This window comes from Mesocricetus auratus, unplaced genomic scaffold (assembly GCF_017639785.1).
Source record: "Mesocricetus auratus isolate SY011 unplaced genomic scaffold, BCM_Maur_2.0 Super-Scaffold_6723, whole genome shotgun sequence".
NCBI classification, from domain to species: domain Eukaryota; kingdom Metazoa; phylum Chordata; class Mammalia; order Rodentia; family Cricetidae; genus Mesocricetus; species Mesocricetus auratus.
Window position 1 is genome coordinate 1,919,641 of NW_024429183.1, and position 24,131 is coordinate 1,943,771.

The 24,131-nt window shown below is 48.4% G+C and overlaps 2 protein-coding genes across 15 annotated transcripts in view; one reads left to right on the plus strand and one right to left on the minus strand.

Annotated features, from left to right (window-relative positions):
* Positions 1–11,807, minus strand: part of LOC101843051 (BTG3 associated nuclear protein) — a 72,985-nt gene extending 61,178 nt beyond the window's left edge. For 9 of the 14 annotated variants that reach the window (XM_005073120.4, XM_013115660.3, XM_013115657.3 and 6 more), the window contains exon 1: positions 10,546–10,694. Coding sequence is in view for 2 of the 14 variants with exons in the window: in XM_013115658.3 (XP_012971112.1) it covers positions 10,546–10,783 (238 nt within the window). In the remaining 12 variants the exon portion in view is untranslated. The other 5 variants (XM_013115658.3, XM_040735621.1, XM_040735596.1 and 2 more) reach the window with 5 other exon arrangements.
* A 5,039-nt stretch (positions 11,808–16,846) lies between these two features.
* The window catches only part of Ca5a (carbonic anhydrase 5A), a 28,014-nt gene continuing 20,729 nt past the window's right edge, over positions 16,847–24,131 (plus strand). Inside the window, exon 1 of the mRNA XM_040735665.1 lies at positions 16,847–16,985. Coding sequence (XP_040591599.1) covers positions 16,847–16,985 — 139 coding nt within the window. The remainder of the gene's footprint in view (positions 16,986–24,131) is intronic.

Consider the following 24,131-nt stretch of genomic DNA (forward strand, 5'->3'; position numbering starts at 1 on the left):
ATGAGAAAGCAGTTAGTTCAGCTCCCAGCTTCCATTACTACAGAGGACTGTCCTGGGAACAACCTCAGTATGCAAATGCTCTCATCTGTTCATGTCATCAGTATTAAGATGAAGTGAGTGCTATCAGCTGTACTGCGACATTAGAACAATCTTTTAAAAACACATTTATTTTTATTCCTTTTAATTATGTTTGTGTTTGTGTGTGCATATGGGAATATGCACATGAGTGCAGGTGCCCTCAAAGGCCAGAGGTACCAGATCTCCTGAAATTGGAGTTACAGAAGGCTGTCAGCCGCCTGACACGAGTGATGGGAACTGACCGGGGCTCTCTGGAACTGCAGCAAGTGCTCTTAACCATTAATCCATCTCTCCAACCCATCAAGGACATTCTTGGGTAAAAATACAGCATTTGATATTTCACTGTCTTACAGAGAGCCCAAGAACACAGTGTGGTGCCACAGGCCTGACTTGTGTTCAAGTACCAGCAATCTTACCCACCACCAGTCCAAATGTTGACACAGAAAAAGATGAACAATTTCTCATCATTCTTTTAGCCTCACCAGGCCCCCTAGAAAGAGCTTCCAGCTGTCCCAGCGGCTATGGATCACCCACTGATACCACAGCACTTGGGGCTGACAGGCATGGGCATTAAATCAATCTCCGTCTCTGCCTCTCTCTGCACTTGTGCCTTCTTTGCCCAGCATCTCCCCTTGTCCAGGTGGCAGCACTCAGTGTCTACTCCAGGACTGCGAGCCACTAGCTCTTTCCAACTTCTACTGCTCAAGGGCAACCACCATCCCACAGCTCCTTGGGAAAGAAACCTACAAGACCTGGACATTCTGGGCCCGCTCCCTTCAACAGTCCTAAGGTACCCTCTTCATGCTAGTTCCTCTCAGCATCCCTTCTCTGCTCACACAAGTCAACCATGTTCATTTATCCATTGTCAAGGACCGGGGTCCAATACAAGTCACACCATGGCAGGCTTGGCGTGCCTCCCTACTCATTCATGACTAAGCAGGAATTGCGCCTGTCAGCAACTTCTGAGCACAGCTTGTCCCACCAAGCCCATTCCAGCGCCTTCAAAGGCTCCATTCACCCACAGCATTAGCCTTCCACAGCTGAGTGGCTCCAGCCCTACCATTTGGCATACCTATGACCTCAGTCTGCTCCTCACTCACAAACTCCATCAAGGCCACACAGTGGCAAACCAAGGCCCACAGGACAGGTCCAGCTTCTACCTGTTTCTGTGCAACCCATGAGCCAAAAGATGATCTTACATTTTAAAATAATAAAGGGAGAAAATTTAAATAACTGCTGTACTTTAGGATATAAAAAAATAGATGAAATCCAAACTTCAGCCCCCATATATGGATTCACTGGTGCACACAATACCCATTGTCTCTACACTATCTGCTGCTTCTGCCATACAGCACATCCAAGAGCTGCTGGGCTGTGCCAGACTGCCAGCACCTTGCTCTCCAGCATCTAACCTGCAGCAGGCAGGGGTGTTTGTACACAGGGCTCACTAATGGGGGGAGGGGCTATTGCAAGGTTATTATTGGGGGGGAGGCTATTGCAAGGTTATTAGTCACATTTCCAAGGATTACTAACAACCTGAATTAGAGATGAATAGATCATAGTACATATTGCAACCTTGAACCGTGGCTTTTAGAACCAGTAACCTGGACCAAGGAGATACTATTTGATGGGCATTATCTGCACCTACTTAACCAACAGCAGAGTCACTTCCACACACTTCGAACTGTGACCTACAAGGCCCAACCTACATGCTCATCTCCTCTACGTAAGCCAGCATTCCAGGCATTAGTATCAACCTGAGCCACAGCAGCTGTGCTCTTCTGCTGTATACTCTATAATGCTGGCCCACTAAGTTGAGGCTAGGCCAAAGCAAAAACTCATATATCTGGCCAGACATGGTGGACTATGCCTTTAGTCTCAGTACTTTCAAGGCAGAGACAGGCAGATCTCTGGATTTTTGTTTTGTTTTGTTGTTTTTTGAGACAGGATTTCTCTATGGCTTTGGAGGCTGTTCTAGAACTAGTTCTTGTAAACCCGGCTGGTCTTGAACTCACAAAGATCCTCCTGCCTCTACCCCCCCCCCCCCCAGTGCTGGGATTAAAGGTGTGCGCCACCACTGCCTGGCAATCTCTGGAATTTTGAGACTAGTCTGGTCCATATAGTGAGTTCTAGGCCAGCCTGGTCTACAGAGTGAGTTCCAGGACAACCGGCTGTAGCTTGGAGAACCCATCTCAATATAGTGTCTTCATTAAACTAGAACATGTCCCATACCAGAACCTGTGTATAAAATGCCACTGCTTGATCACTCCAAACACATGGCAATGGCCAAAGATGGTGGACCAGGACACACACACACCCTCCCTGCTTTACAATAGAGCAGGGTATCCTGAAGCAAGTACACCCCAGAGCACCTCACCTACAAAGCTCTCACAGGTCCCAACTCCACCAAAAGCTACTAGGCATCTGGATGTGATGTTCCAGTGACCATCAGTAAAGGAAGATGACTAGAACCCTTGCCATCAATTTCAGCTATGGTAGCAACATAGAACAAGAATCTGTTTGCTTCACACACACACACACACACACACACACACACACACACACAAAATGTTGGTGTATTAAAAAGAATTTCTTAGGGCTAGCAAGATGGCTCAGCAGGTAAAGGTACTTGCCACAAAGCCTGACCTGCCAGAGTTCCATACTTAAAACCCACATGATGGAAGTAAGGGCAGTGGCACACACCTTTAATCGCAGCATTTGAGAGGCACAGGCAGGTAGATCTCTGAGTTCAAGGTCAGTTGTTCTAGAGAGTTCCAGGACAGACTCCAAAGCTACACAGAGAAACCCTGTCTCAAGGGAAAAAAAACAAAAACAAAAACAAAAGAAAAACCAGGCTTCCGAAAGTTGTTCTGACCTTCATTAATATACACAGAGTTATAATTTGAAAAACTACTTAGAGCCGTGTATGTGGTGCACATACCTTTTTTTTTTTTTTTTGATTTTTGATTTTTACGAGACAGGGTTTCTCTGTATTGTTTTGGAGGCTGTTGGTCCAGCCCAGCCTGGAACTCACAGAGATCCGCCTGCCTCTGCCTCCCGAGTGCTGGGATTAAAGGCGTGCGCCACCACCGCCCGGCTATGGTGCATACCTTTAATCCCATTATTAGGAGGCTAAAGCAGGAGGCTAAAGTTTGAGACTAACTTGGCCTATACTGAATTCCAGGCCAGGCAGGGATACATACAGCAAGACTTTTTTCTAATAAAATAAAAACTTAAAAAGCCAAATCTATTCATCTTTCTGCCTTGAGGAACATTTTCTTCACCTTAATCTTCAGGATGAACAGACTGCATAAACCAATGAACAGTCCAGCTCTGAGTTGTAGGTACTCCCCAGAAACCACTCTACCCAGCCTAATTGGAATATAGGAACTAGAGTCCAGGTTCCTCCACCTTCCAATTAATGGAAAGACCATGCTCTCAGTTCATCACAGCCACCTGCACTGACACTTAACAGCCAGTATGTGCAGACTTCACCCCGTGGCCTCTGCTACCAGGCTCCCATCTTTGCAGGCTTCAAAAGGAAATGGCTACTCCAAGTAGTGTGGTGAACAATAAATGTATAGACTTATATTTCTGCCTATGTATTCTACAGAATGCAAGCCCTAGTGTAGAACTGATTATACAAGGTGTAGTGGAAAACTACATCCATCATAGAAGCTGTTCACAAGAGGAACCATTACATCCACACACAGGAATCTTTTTGCAATTAAAGACCTGACTGGGATAATCAGTCAGATGTAAGATCTACTGTTTAAGCAGCAGAAATGAAAACCCCTGGTGTGATAATTGCACTGAAGTTGTAGAAAATAATGCCCATGTTTTTAGAAATTGTTTTTTAAGTATAGAAGGCTTAAAGTAAGAGCACCATAACATAAGAAAACTTGTCTTCTCTAAGAAAATACAGGTGGAAACTACACAACTCTTTCTTGGGATTATTTAAAGCAAATATTCTAACCCTGTTCCTGTTCAAAAGACCTTGGGCTTTTAAAACTACAAAAGCTGTGATAGAAAAGGAGGGCCTCCAGGTTTTAAGTGATTGGAAAGGGTGGTCCCTGGGTCTGAAGGTGATTGTAAGCCACATTCTGAAAGACTATGGCTGATGTATTCATCTTTCCAGAACAAACTATAGTCCTGGAAGTACATAAGGGTGTCCCAGCCAGTGAGAAAGTAGTTTCTAATACTTGCTGCCCAAATAAGCAGGTGAGAGCCTTGACCCAGAAGCACCTTGAAGAACCATTACAACAGGAAGCGCATAGCCAAGGCCTGAGTGTAATACTGAACAGCACATTAAAGGACACCTATACCCCTAATGTCCTCACTGCCAATCCACTCCCACCCTAGCCTGTGTCCAACTTGTATCAACATGTAGTGAAGGACACAGGCCTCACAAACCACAAACCCAGACCAAAGGTAACCACTGTCTGACTCTGGAATGTAGATAGTTTCCTGGGAAATACATACACCCAACTTCTGATGTACAAGGTGGAGTTGACCTGTGCAGACAGACCACAAAGTCAGATACAATTTCTTATCTGCCCATAAGATAAACATCCCAAGCTTTGAGTTGGGGCTCCACCAGCATTTAATAACACTTCAAACCTCTAGGAGCCTGAGAAATAACAGGACAGATACTGGCACACCTCTAAAGGGGTGAACCTCTAAAAAGGCAGGACTCTTGCAGCTCCTGCACTTCCTATTAGAGGGATCCCTATGGGGATGAGAGAAGAAACAATGTATCTCCACTCCTGTGATCTCAGCACAACTCAGAAGCAGGTGGAGCTGAATCAACCTGTGAGCCCAGCAGCAATGGCTTCCATCCTTGATCTCCTTCCTCTTCCTTCTTTACATGGCAGATCTGCATTTTAGACGTCTAAATTATGGAATCCTGAAATACTTTGTACATATATGTAAATAAGAAACCCTTACTTTGCAAAAATGTGAATAATCTGAATCTTACAAATCTTTTAAAACACATGAAACTTCAAACCTGGAAGGACAATCAGTCACTTCGCCAGGACAGGCTCTAGGAGCTTTTGCCTTTGACTTCGCTGTTTTATAGCCATCACAGGACAGGGTGTGTTTGCAGAACTTAGACACTCCGAGGTCAGAGGTGATATTGCCTTGTCATTGGCTGAAACACGGCACATGACCATGACTTCAAACTGATCAAGAGTAGCAACAACATTCAGTTGGTAAACAGGTCACACAGCTGGAGATCCATCCTGAGTTATGTCTTCAGAGATGCATCCAAAGCACAGAAGGTGGTCTGCAACAATGATCTCTATTCCAGGCCATCCCTAGCTCTGGCCAATGCATAAGCTGAGCTCAGAAGAAGGGGGCTGTTCCCATCCTGGAAACCTACAGCCCATGGGAACTTCAAGGCAGGTGAATTCCTTCCCTGGATCTGTTGGCAAGATGCCCTTGGGTTTTGGCTGTGTTCAAAGGAAACTCAGTGTAGCAGCATGGTGTACACATACCAAGGTATCATTTCCAGTTCTATCCAAAACCATTTCCATCTTCCACAAGGCTAAACTAACTTTCCATCTGAGGCAAAAGAACACAGGGCACAGCAGCTTCTCACGGAGATGGTGTGTTACTGACAGGACTATAGCACCGGACCTGTGAAGATTTCATCTGCCTACTCACTCTTCCTAGCTCCTCCCCCACACTCACTTGTTTTTTGAGACAGGGTTTCTGTGTTGCCCTGGCTGTCCTTGAACTCACTCTGTAGACCAGGCTGGCCACCAACTCACTGAGATCTACCTGCCTCTGCCTCCCGAGTGCAGGGATTAAAGGTATGCACCACCACTGCCTAACTTATACTTACTTTCCACTGTTTATCCTCAACTTTTTTGTTTCTATTTTGAGACAGGGTCCTACTACATATAGATCTGGCTGTCTTGGAACTGTGTAGAGCAGGCTGGCCTCCATCTTACATAGAGATCTACCTGCCTCTGCCTCACAAGTGCTGGATCAAAGGTGTGCGCTACCACAACCCACCGATCCTCAATAACTTTTTTGTTGTTTTTTTGGGTTTTCGAGATAGGGTTTCCCTGTGTAGCTTTGGAGTCTATCCTGGCACTCACTCTGTAGACCAGGCTGGTCTCTAACTCACAGAGATCTGCCTGCCTCTGCCTCCCAAATTCTGGGATTAAAGGCATGCACCCCACCAATGCCCAGCCCTCCATAACTTTTAATGTCCGTTAGAGGACCTGAGAGAAAGGCAGTGGGTAGTCAATATTACATACATGCTCCATCACATCTCAACTTTTTCAAAGACATGTCAAAACCTGTTTCTATCTTTTCACCCTCTCTGGCCTCTCTTGCCAGACTTCATTCTTCCCCAAAACTATAGTATGCAATCAACCATGTAGATGCTCCCTCCTAACCCCACCTTTGAGACCCTAAAGAACCTTCACCAATATTAGGCTCCTTTGGAGTAAGATGTCTACTCCACCATAGGCTAATATATATGTAATCAAACTGGACAGTTCTTGACTGTGTAGACATGAACACTGCAGCAGTTAATTCAAGATAGGCATCAAATCCACTGTATTTCAGCAATGTTTCATCCTCTTTGATGGTGGTTCCATGCTCTGGAGGCACCAGCTCCTCCACCAGGCTCTAGTGTCAGTTCTAAGACTAACTTCATCCATACAGGACAGTGCCAGTCAGTTTCTAGATCTGCCCTTGAGAACTGAGGCACAGGAATAGCACCTCCACCCATTATTTCAAGGCAGACAGCTACCAGATCTCGCTGCATTCTTCTGCCTGGGATGAAATGAGCTCCAAGTGCAAAGCTGGTGCTGCCTAAGGAGGCAACTGCCATGGTTCAACTCCCACACTTGCTCTCCTGAAACTCTCCTTCTTTCCAACCAACAGTGCAGGATGGTTAGGAGCACTTCTGATCAGTTCCCTGGGAGGGATTTTTATGAAGAGAAACTGTAACATTTACCATAAATATAACAAGCCTGACATATTCCTGTTGGGGCTCTCAATGCATCCAATTGTCCAGTCTTTTCCAGGTGACCCTTTATGTTATATGGGATTTTATAGTCAGCTTTGCATCATCGAATTCAACTGTACGCCTTAGGTTTCTATACTAACTGATTCTGACGATACAGGCTAAGCTACATGGGGTGGCATTAGTAAAAACTGCTGTTGCAAACTCATCTAGAAATCTGTGCCTGGAGCCTCCATTTCTCTTAGGCACCTACTAACCACCTCACTGAATGTCAGTATGCACACACACATGCCCTGACTAAATGTAGATTCTGAGCCCCTCACCTGGAGAGAAGCAATGGTCAGAATTCTGGTAAACACTCCTCCCCCCATATGTATCTAACATTTTCTCGTGAATATACTGATTGTATTTCTAGGAGAGAACTGATATGTCCTTGGTTTTAATCTCTTGGGGTAGTTTGACATCAGTGTCTCTATTGCCCCCATTAGCCTCAATCATTTGCTTTAGATGTACAGCATCTGCTGGGTTTTTTCCAGAAATAGCACTTTTTTTCCTGTGAAGACTTATAAACACTGATGGATATTTGGGGATGCTGGAAATATCAGGCTGAGGGAGATATGACAACTATAGGGTATGAGTTCCTAAATTAGATCCTGAAACAAACAGAAAGATGCCAGTTGAATACTAGAACTTGTGCAAACGTCTGTAATCTAGGTAACTTTGCTGTTTTAGACACATTCTGTGGATAGTTCCTTGTGTAAGATGTCAACACCAGGGGAAGAAATGAAAGGGAAGAGAAAAGCTCACCAATAGTTTCTCTGAAATTCTTAACTGCAGTCTGAATCTGCAGGTGAGCCTAATTGCTCATCAGCATATGGGTTGCTGTGGACTCTGTTTCAAGACTCTGGCAGATGCAGCCTATTTCATTAAGCACAACTTGCAAGTGGGCCAGCCCAATGCATCACCTTGCTATCCCTGTGCTGTGGGTAAAGGAAACACTGCACTGTGCACTTCTGGGTCAGTGAACCATGATAGCTGAGCTGCTTACACTGACCCAGCAGAAAAGTGAGTGGCTAATCTGAGTGCTCACCTCAGAACAAGTCAAATGAGGTGCCTAAGCTCAGTGTCTGACCAGTGTCCTGCATCCTGGTGCCCTGCCAATACAGCAGAGTCAGAAGAACCATCCATTCAACTGAAGGCAACCACAGAGACCGTGCTTTGGCACACATCCATTACGAAGCCCAAACGAAAGGAGGAAAGAATTGGTCTGAAGACAACAGACTTTGGAATTCCTGTTCAATGTGAGTACCCTTGTAAACAGTCTCTACACACTGCATTAAAACACTTTTTTTAATAGCCGGGTGTTGGTGGCGCACGCCTTTAATCCCAGCACTCGGGAGGCAGAGACAGGCGGATCACTGTGAGTTCGAGACCAGCCTGGTCTACAGAGCGAGTTCCAGGACAGGCTCCAAAACAATACAGAGAAACCCTGTCTCAAAAAAACAAAAAAACAAAACACTTTTTAATATAAAGAATACAATAACGCTGGGCAGTGGTGCACGCCTTTAATCCCAGCACCTGAGAGGAAGAAGCAGGCGGATCTCAATGAGTTTGAGGACAGCCTGCTCTACAGAGTTCCAGAGAAACTGTCTCGAAAACCAAAAAGAAACAAAAAAGGAGTACAATAAACTCACAAGTAAACAGAACACAGGAAAAGACTTCATTTCTGACAGAGCGTCTAATCTAGATAAGAGAAACAGCGGGCATGAGACACACGGGAGTGGGGCTCTAGGCCTCACCAGGGCCTCCTAAGTCTCTACAGCCACCTCAGAAACAAGCAGAACATCTTCTAAGCAAAGGGAGACCCTTACAGACAGACAAACAGCACAGATAAAACAAGTCCTCCAAGTCTTAAGGTAACAAGCTCACCAAGTCACTACAGGGAAAAACCATTTTAAAAACCCTCTCCACAGGTTCGGGAACTTCTGCCAGTTTCCTCTTGCCTTAGGGCCTAAGGCTTAGGTAATAACAATTATCAATATTGGAAGAAAAGACTTGCCATGCAAAGCAAGAAGCTAACATTCACCATGCACCTCCCAAAAAGTGATACAAAACAAATCGGGTAAAAGAAAACTGAAAAGAACCCCTAATATAATTTCCTCAGCCTGAAGGAGAAAATGTATTCATGAGACAAACTACTAGCAAAAGGGAAAGGACAAATACACTAAGAAACCACAATTTTTACTGTGGCTCTCCCCCCCCATAGGACCTCACTATGCAGACCAGGTGGGCCTCAAACTCGCAAAGAATCACTGGCCTCTGTCTCCTACGTGCTCTAATTAAAACCCTGCAACACTGTACCCAGCAAATTAAAAGGGGGGGGGGAGGATAAATTGAAGCTCTCTCTCCTGGAATGAGAATAAAAGGGATTCGAAAGTAAGATGAAGAGATTTAAGGAGCCTACCCAAAATGTGTGTTACACACGACAGGAATTCCTACACGAATAAAATCGGGGGAATAAATTCTCTAATGACTCAAGTGGATTTCCCAGGCTCAAGGACACACTTCCTGAGCGTACCTGTGAACTGAAGATACTCTGATGCCAAGACCACCTAAAAAACATCCGAGGAGGAAAGAGTTACCAGAAAGGAAGTACTTGGCAGAGTCTCCTGTGGACTGAAGAAAGCTGACTGAAACACCGTGTCCTGGACCAACCAGGCGTGCAGGGAAGACATCGGGACCTACCTGAGCGGCCCTTAAGAGTCACTGACCCAGATTAGAAAAAGACAAAACGGAGGTGGAGGAAGACAGAAGATTTAACACTATCCTCGAGAAGTTACAATGTCACCAGGAGCAGAAAAACAAAGGCCGCTATAAACAACAGGAAAAAGGCAAGGCTGTGCGGGACAGGGAGGTGACGCTAGGTGGGGAAGAGAGCCCCAGTATCAGTCCCGATGTAAACAGAATGGGGAGCAGAGGCGGATGCACCAGTGCGGGCGAAGCCACCCTACCGGGGCAGAGAGCCAAGAACTACCGGGAGATGGGGCCACCTGAGGCGGCAGGGTGGTGCGCAGGGCCCGGGAGCACCGTGCAAGGCTCTGCTTCGACAGACTGGGGAGACTGAGCGTGGGAGCCCGCGCCCGCGCGCCGAGGACGTGACAGGGCCGCCGGGCGCGGGTCTGGGCGGCGCCGAGGCTCCGGAGCCGAACGTGAGCTCGGCCGCCGGGCCTCGCCCGCTCGTTCCCCGCCGCCCCGCACTCCCAGCCCGGAGCCCATAGCCCGGGCGGGTGGAGGCGCCGAGTCGGCGCACGGACATTCCGCGGCCCGCTGGCCCCCGCCCAGCCAGGCGTGCGGCCCACGGCCGTTGGCGACCGTTGGCGGCGGGGCGGGGCGGGGGTGGACGGAGATCTCGCTCTCGCTCTCGCTCTCGCCCCGCGGGAAGGGGGAGTGGAGGCGCGACCGGCTGCGGGAGCTGCAATTACCGTGTGGGCTGCGGAATTCTCGTGGTGTTTGTCGGGGAGATGCGATAATGGCGTCCGTCCTCGCGAGAGAAGCAGCCGCTCTGCGCAGGCGCTGCGAGCACCTCCCCGCGCCCTGCGCCCCGCCCTCAGCGCAGGCTCTCTGGGCTCTGGGCTCGAGGGAGGAGCCAGGAGAACAGGGGGTGGAGCCTGCTCTGGGTGCCTCTAGCGCGCGCTTTCGACGACGGACTCTGGCGGACATGCGCAGTTGTCCTCCCGTACCCCGAGAGTTGACTCCCGAGGCCCCTACTTCCCATATCACATCCGTGCTTTTTGCTAAAGCGGTAAATCCTCTTGTGGAAAATCTGAGAAATGTATGTCCTTTCTGAAAGGGAGTGAATAGAAGCTAACGCTGTCCAGATGACTACAAATCCCAGGGTATGGTGTGTAGCGCGATGCATTCTGGGACTGGTAGTTTCCGCGGTTATTATTTGCCTGCTGGGATTTGTAGTTTATCCGGATTCTGGCGGCTGTGTCCCTTCCCTGCCCTGAGGGCTGCTGGGACTTGTAGTGACAGCAGCTCAGATAAATCGTGCGCTTCCAAACCGGTCCTACCTACTCGCGCCGTGGGTCGGTCTCAGACGTTCCGAGCTTGTTTAGTGACGTCGTCTCAAAAACTGTCCGGTGTGGGCAAGCATGTGGCGCGGACATTATCGCGGTGATAGAGAATATATGTGACTTGCTTCTGTGTCCTGAAATAGGAGCTTCTTCTACATCGATGTACGCTTGTTTCCAACAATGTCACTAGTGGCTGTCTCTGCACTTGGTCTCTCATTCACGTTCCTCTTGGGGCTTGTTCTTCCTCTTGTTCGAAGTGAGCAATCCTCCAAACCAGGATCCGGTAGCTATTTTCACGTGGAAAGAAAATACTTTTCCTTAAGTTTCCTGCCCTCTCCTCTATGCCGATAGTAAAGTCAGGACTCGGTGCAACCACCAGCTGGGCGATCTTAGGCGACCCTACTGAGTTAACAGCCCATCTAAACCACCACCCAGGGGCTGGCCCTGGGCTACTTTTACTTTTGCCTCAGGAGTGTCTTGAAGACTTCAACCTGGAATTGTGCTGTCATTTACAGAGATGAGGATGAAGTCCAAAGAGGTTGAGAAATTGCTGAAGGTGGTGGCTGGAGCCAAGAAGGCAGGCTTTGGGCGTCTGTGTGAAGTCTTACAATTTAAAGTTGCCCTCGCATCCATGTAGAAAGCAAATTGGCAGCCTAGACTACATAGCAAGTCCAAGACAGCCACATCTTGCAGCAGCAGCGGGGTGGGGGTTGAGGGCTCCGGTGGGATGTGTTGAAAAGTCAGTTTCTCTTCTGGGAACAGGCGCCATCACCACGGACAGCGCCTCTGTGCCTTGATTCTCTTTCTTATATAACTTCCTTCTGGTGATCTCGGGCCCCTGGGACTGCCGGATTCAACCTACTTGATGGAGGCCACCCTAGCACACGGACAGATATATCACATGGACCACCCGCCAGTCATGTGTCATCTCCTCGAACGACCTGTTTGCTCAAACTACCTCATGAAATTTGTTTGTATTTGATCTTAGCCAAAAGGTCAAGGAGCAAGCCGGTCGGTGGTGGCACTCGCCTTTATTCCCAGCACCTGGAATGCTGAGGCAGGTAGATAGATCTCTGTGAGTTTGGGGCCAGCCTGGTCTACAAAGCTTCACAGAGAAACCCTGTCTCATAAAATTAAAAAAAAAAAAAAAGGTCAAGGAGCCACAGGTGGCTGCATGGGATCATACCCAGGACTTCAATAAAGTCTCACGGGGTCCTTTCCTTTTCCCCCACCCAGCTCCCTGACTTCCAGACACGTGGTGCACCCCCAGGACCTATACAAAAGTCTGTTTTCACACTGTGTCCTAATCATTTTGCAAAGTATTCCCAACATAAAGATCTGAAATTCCAACTGACCCAGACTCCAGGGAAGCATTAGAGCAGCTACAGGAACTAAGCCCAGAGGTACCAAGAGGAACTTGGGCAGAGACTCCTGGAGGATTCGCACCTCAATCAGCATAACTTTTTTTTTTTGGTTTTTTCGAGACAGGGTTTCTCTGTATTGTCTTGGAGACTGTCCTGGAACTCGCTTTGTAGACCAGGCTGGCCTCAAACTCACAGAGATCCACCTGCCTCTGCCTCCCGAGTGCTGGGATTAAAGATGTGCGCCACCAACGCCCGGCCAGCATAACTCTTTATGAGAATTCTGCATATGAATGCTTGAATGCATGGAAAACATAAAGTAATGGTGACATCATTCCCAGTATGCTCACCCCAGCATCCCCATTTCCTCCCTTTCACCCATGGCTTTAGCTTTAGGTTCTCCATCCCAAGGCTTCAAATTACACTTAGCTGAACCATCGAGCACATGAGTGAGTGGTGACGAAAGGGTGGAGCGGTAACAACTCCAGCAGTGAAGGGTGAATGCGGGTCCATGTGCCAATCAGGTCACAATTAAAGATCAAGCTGTGTGTGTGTGTGTGTGTGTGTGTGTGTGTGTGTGAAAGTGAGTGTGTGATAATGCTGTGTGTGAGAGTATGAGTGTGTTTGTGGGTGTGTGTGTGAGTGTGTGTGTGAGTGTGTGAGTAAGTGAGTGAGAGTGTGTGAGTGAGTGTGTGTGAGTGAGTGAGAGTATGTGTGTGAGTGAGTGAGAATGTGTGAGTGTGTGTGTGTGTGTGTGTGTGTGTGTGTGTGTGTGTGTGTGTGTGTGTGTGTGTTCATAAGTGCTTGGGATACCATGCCCCTCAGCAGTCACCCATCTTGTTTTTTAAGACAGGGTATCTCGGTGGGACCTGGAGCTTGAAGAGTGGGTGAAGCTGACCATCTATGGAGCTCCAGTGGTCCACTTGTCTCCGCTTCCCCAGCTCTGGGACTACAAGGCCACCCCACTGTGCCTGGTTATTATACATGGGTTCTGGACTTCACGTTTTGTGCTCCGTGATCACAGAGCATGGACTTCACCAACTGTGCCACTTCCCCAACCCTCTTTTCTTTTGATGTCCTGGATTTTACGATTATGTTTGTTTATTCCATGTGTATGTTAAAGGGATTGTCTGAGTGCCATGGCATTTCATGGAAATAAGAGAGAACAACTTGGGAGTCCATTCTCTCCTCCTACCATCTGGATCCCAGGGATCAAATCCGAGTAGTCAAGGAGATACCTCTTTTTTGAGACAAAGTATTGTCCTGGAACCCAGGCTGGCTTTGAACTTGCAATCCTTCTGTCTCTGCGTCCCCTGTAACTGGTTGACTAGCTTGAACAACCAGGCAGGCATGTCTCTCCATTTTCCTTTAATGAGTTGCTGCTGCTCTCAAATCTCAGCTTTCGTCTCTAGGAGCTTTTCAGATCTCATGGACACACAAGGGAGAGTGGGTAAAGGACTTAGCAGAATTCCCAAGCAGAAAGTGAACAGATCGCCCCATGCATTGAACGACTGCCAACCAGCCATAAGGATCCCTATTCTTTGCGGAGAAAAAAAAATAGGCAGCGCCCCTACATCATACACCCATGGTACAGAGAGGAAGGTTGGATGTTTTACTGAGAAGAAGTGGGAAGCCTTGTCAAGGTTTGGAGAAGGGTGAATGTGAACAGGTTTGTGTTTTGAAAAGCCACTCTGCCTGGGATGTTGGGGAAACAATGGGGATCCTTCTTACCTGGAGAAGGGCAGCTGTAGAGGCTTTTCTGGGGCCAGCAAGGATGATGGAGGCCTGGAGGGGAAGGGAGTGTAGAAATGTGGACAGATGGGCGAGGTCCCCGCACTACAGGCTGAGGAGAGAGGGGGGATCCACATCATCAGGACCTGGACTTACCCTCAGGTGGACAGAGACACAGTTCCCTGTATTGAATGGCTGCTAGCCTCCACCCAGGTTGTGGGGACAGTCCCTCAACAGCCTCTCCTTGCAGTAGGCACACCAAGGCCTTTGGCAATCCCCTCCTCCTCCTCCTCCTCCTCCTCCTCCTCACCTACTTCACCCATGATGCTGTCCATGAAGACTCTCACACCAGAAGCTAAGATGACAGTTCAGGGTCACAGAAGAAAACAGCTTTGTGTGCCAAAAAGAGTGTCCTTCTGGATTTGGCAATAGGGTGGGAGGGTGGGGGAAGGGGAGTGCGGGAGGAGGAGAGGGAGAGGGAACTGGGATTGACATGTAAAACAAGCTATTTAAAATTAAAATAAAAAATGATTTAAAAAAGAGTGTCCTTCTCCAGATGGGGACAGTGGCAGCAGCAGGGTGGGCTGTTGACATGCTCACTCATGGCTCTAAAGTTGGCTCACTGAGGAGCCTGCCTGGCCTCCTGAGCAACCCTTCAGAAGTGAGGCCTTGACCTTTCCCCTGACCTCTGAGTTGCTAGACCAGAAGAACTCCATGATGTCTTCAACTACTCACCAGGCTGGGCCTTTGGAAATTAACAGTGTCTACTTCCTGGATCCTGGGACCCTTGCCCTTGATCCACTTATCCCCAAGCTGCCCTGCAGAGAGAACCCCCAGCCAGCATCTTCCAGGCAGCCACAAAAGATGCCATATTGAAGAGAGGGTGCCACACCATGAGCCAGCACAGCTGACACCACAGGGGGTAGAGAAGAGCAGGCGCCGCAGAGCCCAGCCAGAGATGCACACGTGTGACCTTGTGAGCCATGGCTGTTTTCACCTCACCCTTCCAGCCAGAGTGCACGCTCCCATGGAGGCTTCTTCAACCCCAGACACCCCACTGTAGCCAGCCAACAAGTTGGGTGGCCGGCCCTCCTGTCTTCTCCACACATCTGCTGCGCTCCTCACGTGTGTTCCAGAGCTCCAACGGCAGTGTAGTGACCACATGTGCCTGAAGACCTCCTGCTTGGCCACACATCTAGCTGTACTTTCTTTCCAGTTCAGTCTCCTCAGCATTGTTTGTGGGATGGGCTCAAAATCCATGGAGTCCTGGCCCGGCCACCTGCCATCTAAGAGGCACTTCCAACACAGGCCACTACTCTGAGCAGTTTCCTCCATCTTCAGAACAGAGATATAAATGCCACAGTGTAGAAACCAGCTTAAGGAAATAAAAGGAATCTATTTGTGCCAGCAAGATGACTCACCTAGCAAAGATGATTGACACCAAGCCTGATGACCCCAGGACCCACGTGGCGGAAGGAGAGGATTGACTCCCACAAGTTGTCCTCTGACCTCCACAGGTGTCTGTGCATACATATGCACAAAATAAAACGCAATTTAACTTTTTATCCCTTTTTAAAATGAACTTATTGATTATATAGCTGAATGTAAATAAAATAATAAAGGCAAAAATTAAAAACAATACAAAATATGAAGCACAGTTCCTTTTGTCTTCTCCTCTCTGTGTGTCTGCCTCTCTGTCTCTCTGTCTCTCCTTCCCTCCTCTCTTCTCTCTCCCCCTCTTGGGCCCACAGGTCACCCACACTTCATCCCAATTGTCTAGGTTTTGTAGATCTGAGATCTGGAATCTGTGCTGTGAGACTTGCCCATGCTCTCACAGACGCAAAACTTAATAGTGCCGATGAACACTCTTACCTGCCTTCCCATGGCCCCCTTAGGAAAAGGTGTTGGAGAGCAATCAGATGGCTGATCCAGAGTGGGGCTTCCTGAGGCCATCGCAAAATCCAAGCAGCATGGCCAGGGCCACCAAGTCACTTTGCCCCTGTGTTGACCCTTCATGCATGAAAGGAACACTGTTGGTATTGGTGGCAAACCCCTGGGCAGCACCCAGGGTCTCGCCATCTCCAGGGCATCCTACCTCAGGAACTACATTTGAATAAGTTGGGTCTCTGCTGAGGAGATGGGTCCAAGGCATCTCAGCCGCCCTTGGCAATCAAAGCACCCAGTTACAGCCCCGCTCAGGACTGTGACTCCACTAGTCCTTATGGTCTTGAACCTGCCCTCTTCTGTCCGCTTATGTGATAGCTCTGTGTCTGTGCTACATGTCCCCAAAACAGGGTCAATACCACAGGGGACAGGGACACTTCACCCTCACTGTCTTTCACACCCTTTCCTGGTGCTCTCGGGGGATCCCTCTTAGTTGAACTCTCTGGCAGGCTTGCTCAGCTGTTTATCGACCAGAGCTGTGACCCAAGCGTCCCATTCCCAGCCAAGGCCACTGATCCCCAGTCATCCACTCCTGAACTGGGACAGGCAAGAGTTGAAATTTAACCACTAAGTTCAGAAGTTTCGATGAGTTCCTCAAAATAACAGAGGTGCACCCCACTTCCCAGTGGCCCTGACCAAAACAAAGGTAGACAGCGGGGAACTGGCACACTATGCTCAGAGCCACAATGCAGGGGAGAGGCTCCCACAAGCCCTTAGCCATCCTCACGCACACGGGGCCTCTCCGTGTCACAAGGCCACAGCACTGGCGCTTCCAGCATTCCTGTGCAGAGAAACACAGCAGCTGTGCCCGTAAGTAGATCCTTAGGCTGTCCCGGGTGTGAGCGAATGCGGTGCAGTCCTTGGGGTGGCTTTAAGAGGCAACGTGGAGCTAGGTGGTGGTGGTGCACGCCTTTAATCTCAGCACTTGGGAGGCAGAGACAAGCAGATCTCCAAGGCGAGCCTGGTGTACAGAGTGAGTTCCAACTGACTTCTGTTTTGATTAGTTGAGTGTCTCTGGCATTTGGTGACCCTGGGTGAGGCTCTTAACTCTGGTTCAGAGGTAGAAAGGAGGGAGAAGTACTGCACATGGAGGTACATGCTCCAAGCCTCCAACTAGCCCTAAGATACTTCCCGGTCAACTATATGCCCTGACTCAGCACTGGAGCTGCCTGGGCTACAGATTTTGGGCTTCTGCATTTGGAAGGGTCAGGCCCTGAGCCCTAAGTGGAGACAGCAGGTGGCTTTGAAGAGATGGCAACTTTACTAAATGCCTTGCTTTCTTAAGCCTCAGTTTCCCCATCCACAGAATAGACAAGACAGATTCTGTCTCAAGCATCTGGTGAGAAGCCAGTGTGGAAAGCCTGGTGCACACAGGCTCTTATTCACCCCAGGGTACCCAATACCACACAGCTCTGTCTGCAAAGCCTGGGACAACCAAAGAAGCAGCCGGGCTTCCAAGCATGCTCCTGTCAAGCAGGAGCTCAGGCCTGGAAGGATGACAAAGAGCATGAGGGATGAACGTCATCCTCCAGTGGTCCCATGGCAGTGTCCAGACTCTGGAGACAGGAGCCACTCAGAGATGCAGGGAGTATGAAATCCAAACTGCCCTCCATAAATCAACCACTGTGACCCACGCGTCACACCCCCACCCAAGAGCATCTGGGATGGAAACTTTGTCACCTCCCTCCCCTTTCCTGTTCTTCCATGGACACAGCCATCTCTCATGGGTCCCCAGATGTGCAGTACCTTCTGAGAGACAGCCTGTTAGAGATACAGAACCCAGCCCTGACCAGCCTCCCTGTAAGGCCAACCATACTGGAGGGGCACACCGATTCAGATTGTCACACAACCTGCACCAGGGCCATGGCCTGTACCATCTTTATAGTCTAGTACCTTCCAAGACCACATGCAGGTAGGGAAGGCTTGCATACAGCCATGGAAGAGGGAATGGCTGTGATCTCAGATGAGGGTCTGTCTCATGACTGTACTCCAACTCCTGTGAAGAAATGTTAATGAGCACATGATATGGATCTCCTGTGGGTGATCACAGCTGCTCTAATTCTAAGATGGCTGCAGTCATGTCACACAAATGTGGAGGACATTCCACAGCTGTCAAGGAAGGATAGTAAGAGTATTTACCACTCCAAGTTGTTAAAAGAACAAAACAAGGTCATTGTTTCCGGTCAGCAAGCCCAGGTCCTTTTCTACCCAGACACACCCTGTGGGCAAACAGCTGTTGTGGTGCTGGAAGCCCAGGCTCTGAGAGTCCAAAGCCCAGAGGCTCACAGCTCCAAGTCCTGAAAGCTGGGCCCCACCCCCACCCCCCTGGGTTTTATAAGCCCGAGTCTTCTGGCTCTAGGATCTCAGGTTCAAGGCTCATGGCTCTGAGCTTTTTTAAAAAATACTATTTTATTTTAAATTTTACATATTAATTCCAGTTCTTCCTCCCTTCATCCTGCTCTTCCACCTTCCCTTCCCCCATCTCCCCCATCCACTCCTCAGAAAGGGTATGGTCTCCCATGGGGAATCAATGAAATGTGTCCCATCACAGACCTGACCAAGGGTCTCCCCCGTCCCCCCCCCCTGTGACTAGGCTGGTGGCTCTGAGCTTTTTGGAGGAGGGACTGCAGTGAACTTTATTGATGGTGTTCAAGAGAGTAGGGCTCCCTAAGCCCCTCCTTATTTTATCCTGGGGTCTGGGATGGAAACCATGAGGGAGACAATCAGTGTGGGGCTTGGACAGGGACTTGCTCGAGTCCTTGCTGGGGGTGGATGGTCCAGGGTGGGCTTCTTACTCCTTGGAGGCCATGTAAGCCATGAGGTCCACCACCCTGTTGCTGTAGCCGAATTCATTGTCATACCAGGAAATGAGTTTTACAAGTCTGTCACATCACAGACCTGACTAGGGGCCTCCCTCCTGTGACTGGGCTGGTGGCTCTGCACTTTAACCCCGGCAGGCACGTGGCAACTGCTGTAGTCCTTGTCTCTAACAGCTGTGAGCAGCAGCAGCAGGCAGCAGTTGCTAGTGTTTCTGTTGTGGAATGCGCCTAGGGGACCTTCAATCCATGTCATGCCTACAGTGTCTGAAGTTTGGCCCTTAAAGTTTGGCAGCTCCCTGGAACTCATCTGGTGACAGAGGTTGGCAGCTTTTCACCTGTTTTCATAGGGTGCAATGTCACCACTGCTCTGCTCCTCACTCCATCACCTGTCGGAACTCTTCAACTGCCCTCTCAGTGCGGCTACGGACACTCGTATCAATACTGCCGCCACCCCACCCCCACTGCCTCCTCTGTCTTCTCTTCCTACTAACTGCTCAGCCCCAAGACAGGGTCATTTAGAGAAGCCTTCTCCACCCCACCCTACTCCACTTCACCCCTGAGACAGGGTTTCTCTGGTAGCCCTGGCTGTCCTGGTACTCTCTCCACCAACCAGGCTGGCCTCTAACTCAGACATCGGCCTGCCTCTGCTTTTCAGGTGCTGGGATTAAAGATGTGCACCACCACCACCACCGTGTTAAGCCTTTTTAAAAATGGACCTGATGTTGCGAAATGAGAGGACAAAACAGAGAGGTGTCCCCCAGCTGACTCCAAAAGGGAGCTAAGTAAATTAGTTATATAGTCAGAGGTAGGTGTGACAAGGGTTTACACCAATCACAGCACAGCCCTGCATGCAAATAAAGGATTGGGTATGCACCAATCACAGGCCTTCTGCTGGTCACCAATGTGCTCCCCTCTGGCCTGGCTGGACATAGCTACAAGGGGCAACTGGAATTCACTGAGGCCAGTCTTGCTGGGGAGGCAGAGAAGCAGATCCTTGGGCTTCAATGTCAAGGTAACATAGCATACTCAGTGAGATCCAGATCAATGAGAGAACATGCCTAAAAAAAGAAAAAAGAAAAAGAAAGTTGGGTAACACCTAAAAATGACACCCAAGATTGTCCTTTGCCTTTTACAAACATCCAGGCATGTGAATACCCCTCCACAAAGGTTTTACTGCCCAGGAGAACTAATTATCAACCCTTGTCATCTCCTGGCTGCACATTCTTAGAAGTTTTTTGGTTTGATTTAGTTTGATTTGGTTTGGTTTAGTTGAGACAGGGTCTCATTATATATTGTGAAACTCTCAGGCTGGCCTGGAACTCTCTATGTAGACCTGGCTGGACTTAAATTCTGAGAGCCACCTGTCTGTTTATATCATGTCCACTGATATCCCATGTGGAAGCAAACTACCAGGGGTCACACCCAGTGACAGTAGGGGGCTATCCTGGGACTCACTCTGTAGACTAGGCTGGCATCAAGTTCACAGAGATCTGCCTGCCTGTCTCTCTTTTGGCAAGCAGGAGCTTTAACTATGTTTTATGATTGGGCTTGCCATGAGGAAACTACATCCCTGGTGGCTGTTGGCTGAGTGGGAGGGATGAGGGAGTTGGGGTGTATGAGAAATGCATTGAACAGATGTGGCTCACCCCTCACATGGAATATCCATCAACTTGTGAGCATGATAAACCTACTAAAAGGTTCATGCCCAAGTGCCTTTAACCCCAGCACTTGGGAGACAGAGGCAGGCAGATCTCTGTGAGTTCAAGACCAGCCTGGTCTACAAGAGCTAGTTTCAGGACAGGCTCCAAAGCTACACAAGGAAACCCTGTCTTTAAAAAACCAAAATAGCCGGGCAGTGGTGGCACACGCCTTTAATCCCAGCACTCGGGAGGCAGAGGCAGGCGGATCGCTGTGAGTTCGAGGCTGGGCTGGACCAACAGCCTCCAAAACAATACAGAGAAACCATGTCTCGTAAAAAACAAAAAACAAAATAAATACATAAAAACTAAATTCTGTTTTATTTACATTACTTCACATGTGAAACCAACTTATTATAATGATATATATGCATATATATATAGGTAGAGAGGGAGAGAGAGAGAGAGAGGTCTTCGCCACAGTGGCTACTACCATTTCAGCCAGCAATTGCAACTTTGCAGTTACTGAACTGCTTCTCTGAGAGCAGCCTGGCCACTCAGGCTGGAGTCTAGTGGGAATTCTGTACCTGCAGGCACTGGCTCTGTCACTGTCACTAAAGGTAGCTTTCACTAAATCTCTATTGATCTATTTATAAATAAAACTTGAGATCCAAAGGCTGGGGTGAAAACCTGCTAGCTCAGAAAGGTTGAGTAGCAACAAGCTAACCTCTCCTGGCTGGCATCTCCCAAAAAAACATGTCCTTCTGCTCCGCCAAAACAAATAAATAAATAAATAAATTGTGCCATTCAAAATCCCTCTCAACTCTTTCTGGTGTGTGTCTCTCTGTCTCTTCCAGATGCCCTCTGATGGTCTATGATTACTTTCTGCTAAATCAGCCTCCTAACCCAAGGTTAATTTTATTCAATAAACACAAATGCTAACTTGAGATTCGTACTGTGATCAAATATCCACCCCCAACAGTATGTAGATCAGGCTGGCCTTGAACTCACAGAGGTATACCTGCCTCTGCCTACAAATGTTGGAATTAAAGGGGAGCACCAGCATGCTGGACCATGAGGCCAACTTTACCTAGCTTGAACCTTATCTTGCTATGAGAGGTCATCATATGAGGGCAGTGTGAGTAACTATTTCAGACTCATTTCATATTCAGGTGGCATAAACACTTTTAGATGTACCAAAGAGCAGCTCCCCCTCATTTGGTGGCAGATGCTTTGTTCAGTATAAATGTTTCCCTCTTGGTGGTCTCATTTACACAGCTCAGCAAATGGATCCTAAAATAGCCACTCTTCTCACACTTCAAGTTTCTGAGTCAGGGAAGCCTAAAATGCCAGGCTGGAAGAGAGCTCTGGTAGGATGCTAAGATGGAAGAGAGGTCTGGTAGGACCTTTTGACACTCCTGCATTTGGTGTAAATGCAGCCTTCTGCAGTTGTGTTAAACACCCATTGTCCAGTGGAAAGATCACATGCATAGTTTGTAACATGTAAACTGAGTCTCTCTTACCCCAGATGTGGTCAAGACCCCTGCTGCTCCAAGGCCCTCTTAATAGTGCACAGGTAATTCAGGCTTGGTGGTCCATGACTGCTTTAACTCCAGTACCCAGGAGGCAGAGGCAAGGAGATCTCTGTGAGCTTGAGGTCAAGCCAGATCTACATAGAGAAACCCTGTCTCAGAAAAATAAAATAAAATAGAATACAGTGTGGTGATATTTTGTTTATGATCTAACAAATAAAGCTTGCCTGAAGATCAGAGTGCAAAGCTAGCCACAGCCATAGAGGCTAGGCAGTGGTGGCACACATCTTGAATCCCAGCACTTGGGAGGCAGAGGCAGGTGGATCTCTGTGAGTTCGAGGCTAGCCTGGCCTACAGAACAAGTTCCAAGATAACCTCCAAAGCAATACAGAGAAACCCTATCTCAAAAAAGCAGAGAGAGAGACAGAGAGAGAGAGAGAGAGAGAGAGAGAGAGAGAGAGAGAGAGAGAGAGAGAGAGAGAGAGAGAGAGAGAGAGAGAGAGAAACATGTCAAAAGAGAAACATGTCAAAAGAGAAACAGAGCTCATACAAAGGTGATCCCATCACTTGGAGTCACACACCTTTAATGCCAGCACTAAGGAGGTAGAGGCAGGAAGGAACATAGCTGGGCAGAGAAAGGAAGATAAGGCAGGAGGAGACAGGAGCTTGAAGCAGGCTGAGGCAGCAGTCTGAAGATTTGTAGAGATGGATGCAATCTGAGGATTCAGTCTAGAGATAGGATCTTGCCCACTTTGGTTGAGAATTCTGTAGAGGTAAAAGATCTCTCTAATAGTTGGCCCCTTTACTTCTCTAGTCTTTCAGCATTCACTCCAATATCTGACTCTGGGTTTTTATGTTAAAACCAGTTAGAATTCGTGTAACAGTACAGGCCAACAAAGAGCAGGATTTCTGCTGACACTTTGCGTTACAATGGCAACTAGGAAAGGGACACACTGATGAGGCCCTATATGGCTGCAACATTCCAGCTGGTTGTGGTGGCTCTCAAGTCTTGTTATATATCACAAGAAAGGGCACACATGGGCAGAAGCAGGAGCGATCTGCAGAGGTCTTTGGGACCAGCGGGAGGTACCATGGGGTAAGGAGTGCCACATCTTTGCTGGACTGTGGGGCAAGCACAAGAGCCAGTGCACATTCCATGTCTGTGACCCATGGGGCTGTTACCAGTCAACTTGTTAGGATGCTTCCGTTCCACTCAAACAGGTATTTTGAGCAAGAACAAGGAAGCTGGGAGTCCTAGGCCCTTGAGTGCCAAGAACTAGGAACTAGACTGACAGCCCCAGAGGCTAACCGCTCCAAGCCATGAGAGCCAAGGGACGATTGCTCCAGAGCTTAAAAGCCAAGGGCTCATGGCTCTAGGTACACAGGTTGGAGGTTTATTGCTCTGGGGCTTCCTTGGCAGCAGCCTGGTGTCTGACAGCTGGTCTAATCCTAGACTTCCTATAGCAGAGATCAGCAGCAGGCAACACCTGATCATGTTACAGTTCCTAGGTGGGTTTGAGTATTGGGACTTCAGTTTTGTTTTGTTGTGTTTTGAAAACAGGGTCTCTCTATGCAACCTTGGCTGGCACCTGAAACTCACTCTGTAGACCAGACTGGCCTTGAATTTAAAGAGATCCACCTGCCTCTGCCTTCAAAGTGCTGGAATTAAAGGTGTGTTCCACCACCTTTGTTTCTTATAGCTTTATGGTTCTGGGGCCTATGATATCCAGAACCATTGGCTCCTGAGGCCTGGTAGCTTCATGAAACTCTTTGAGCAACTGGAACCTATAGTTTGTTGCACAATAAGTAAAAGACCCAGAGACAGATATTGGGGTTCAAGCTTCAAGCTGAAGACCAGAAAAGCAAAGCAGCCAGCCAGTAGCTCTTATCTCTACCTCAGCTCAGACCAAAGAGGCGATCCTCAAACTGCTCCCGATGTCACTGCTCCTCAGATTCTCTCAGACTGCT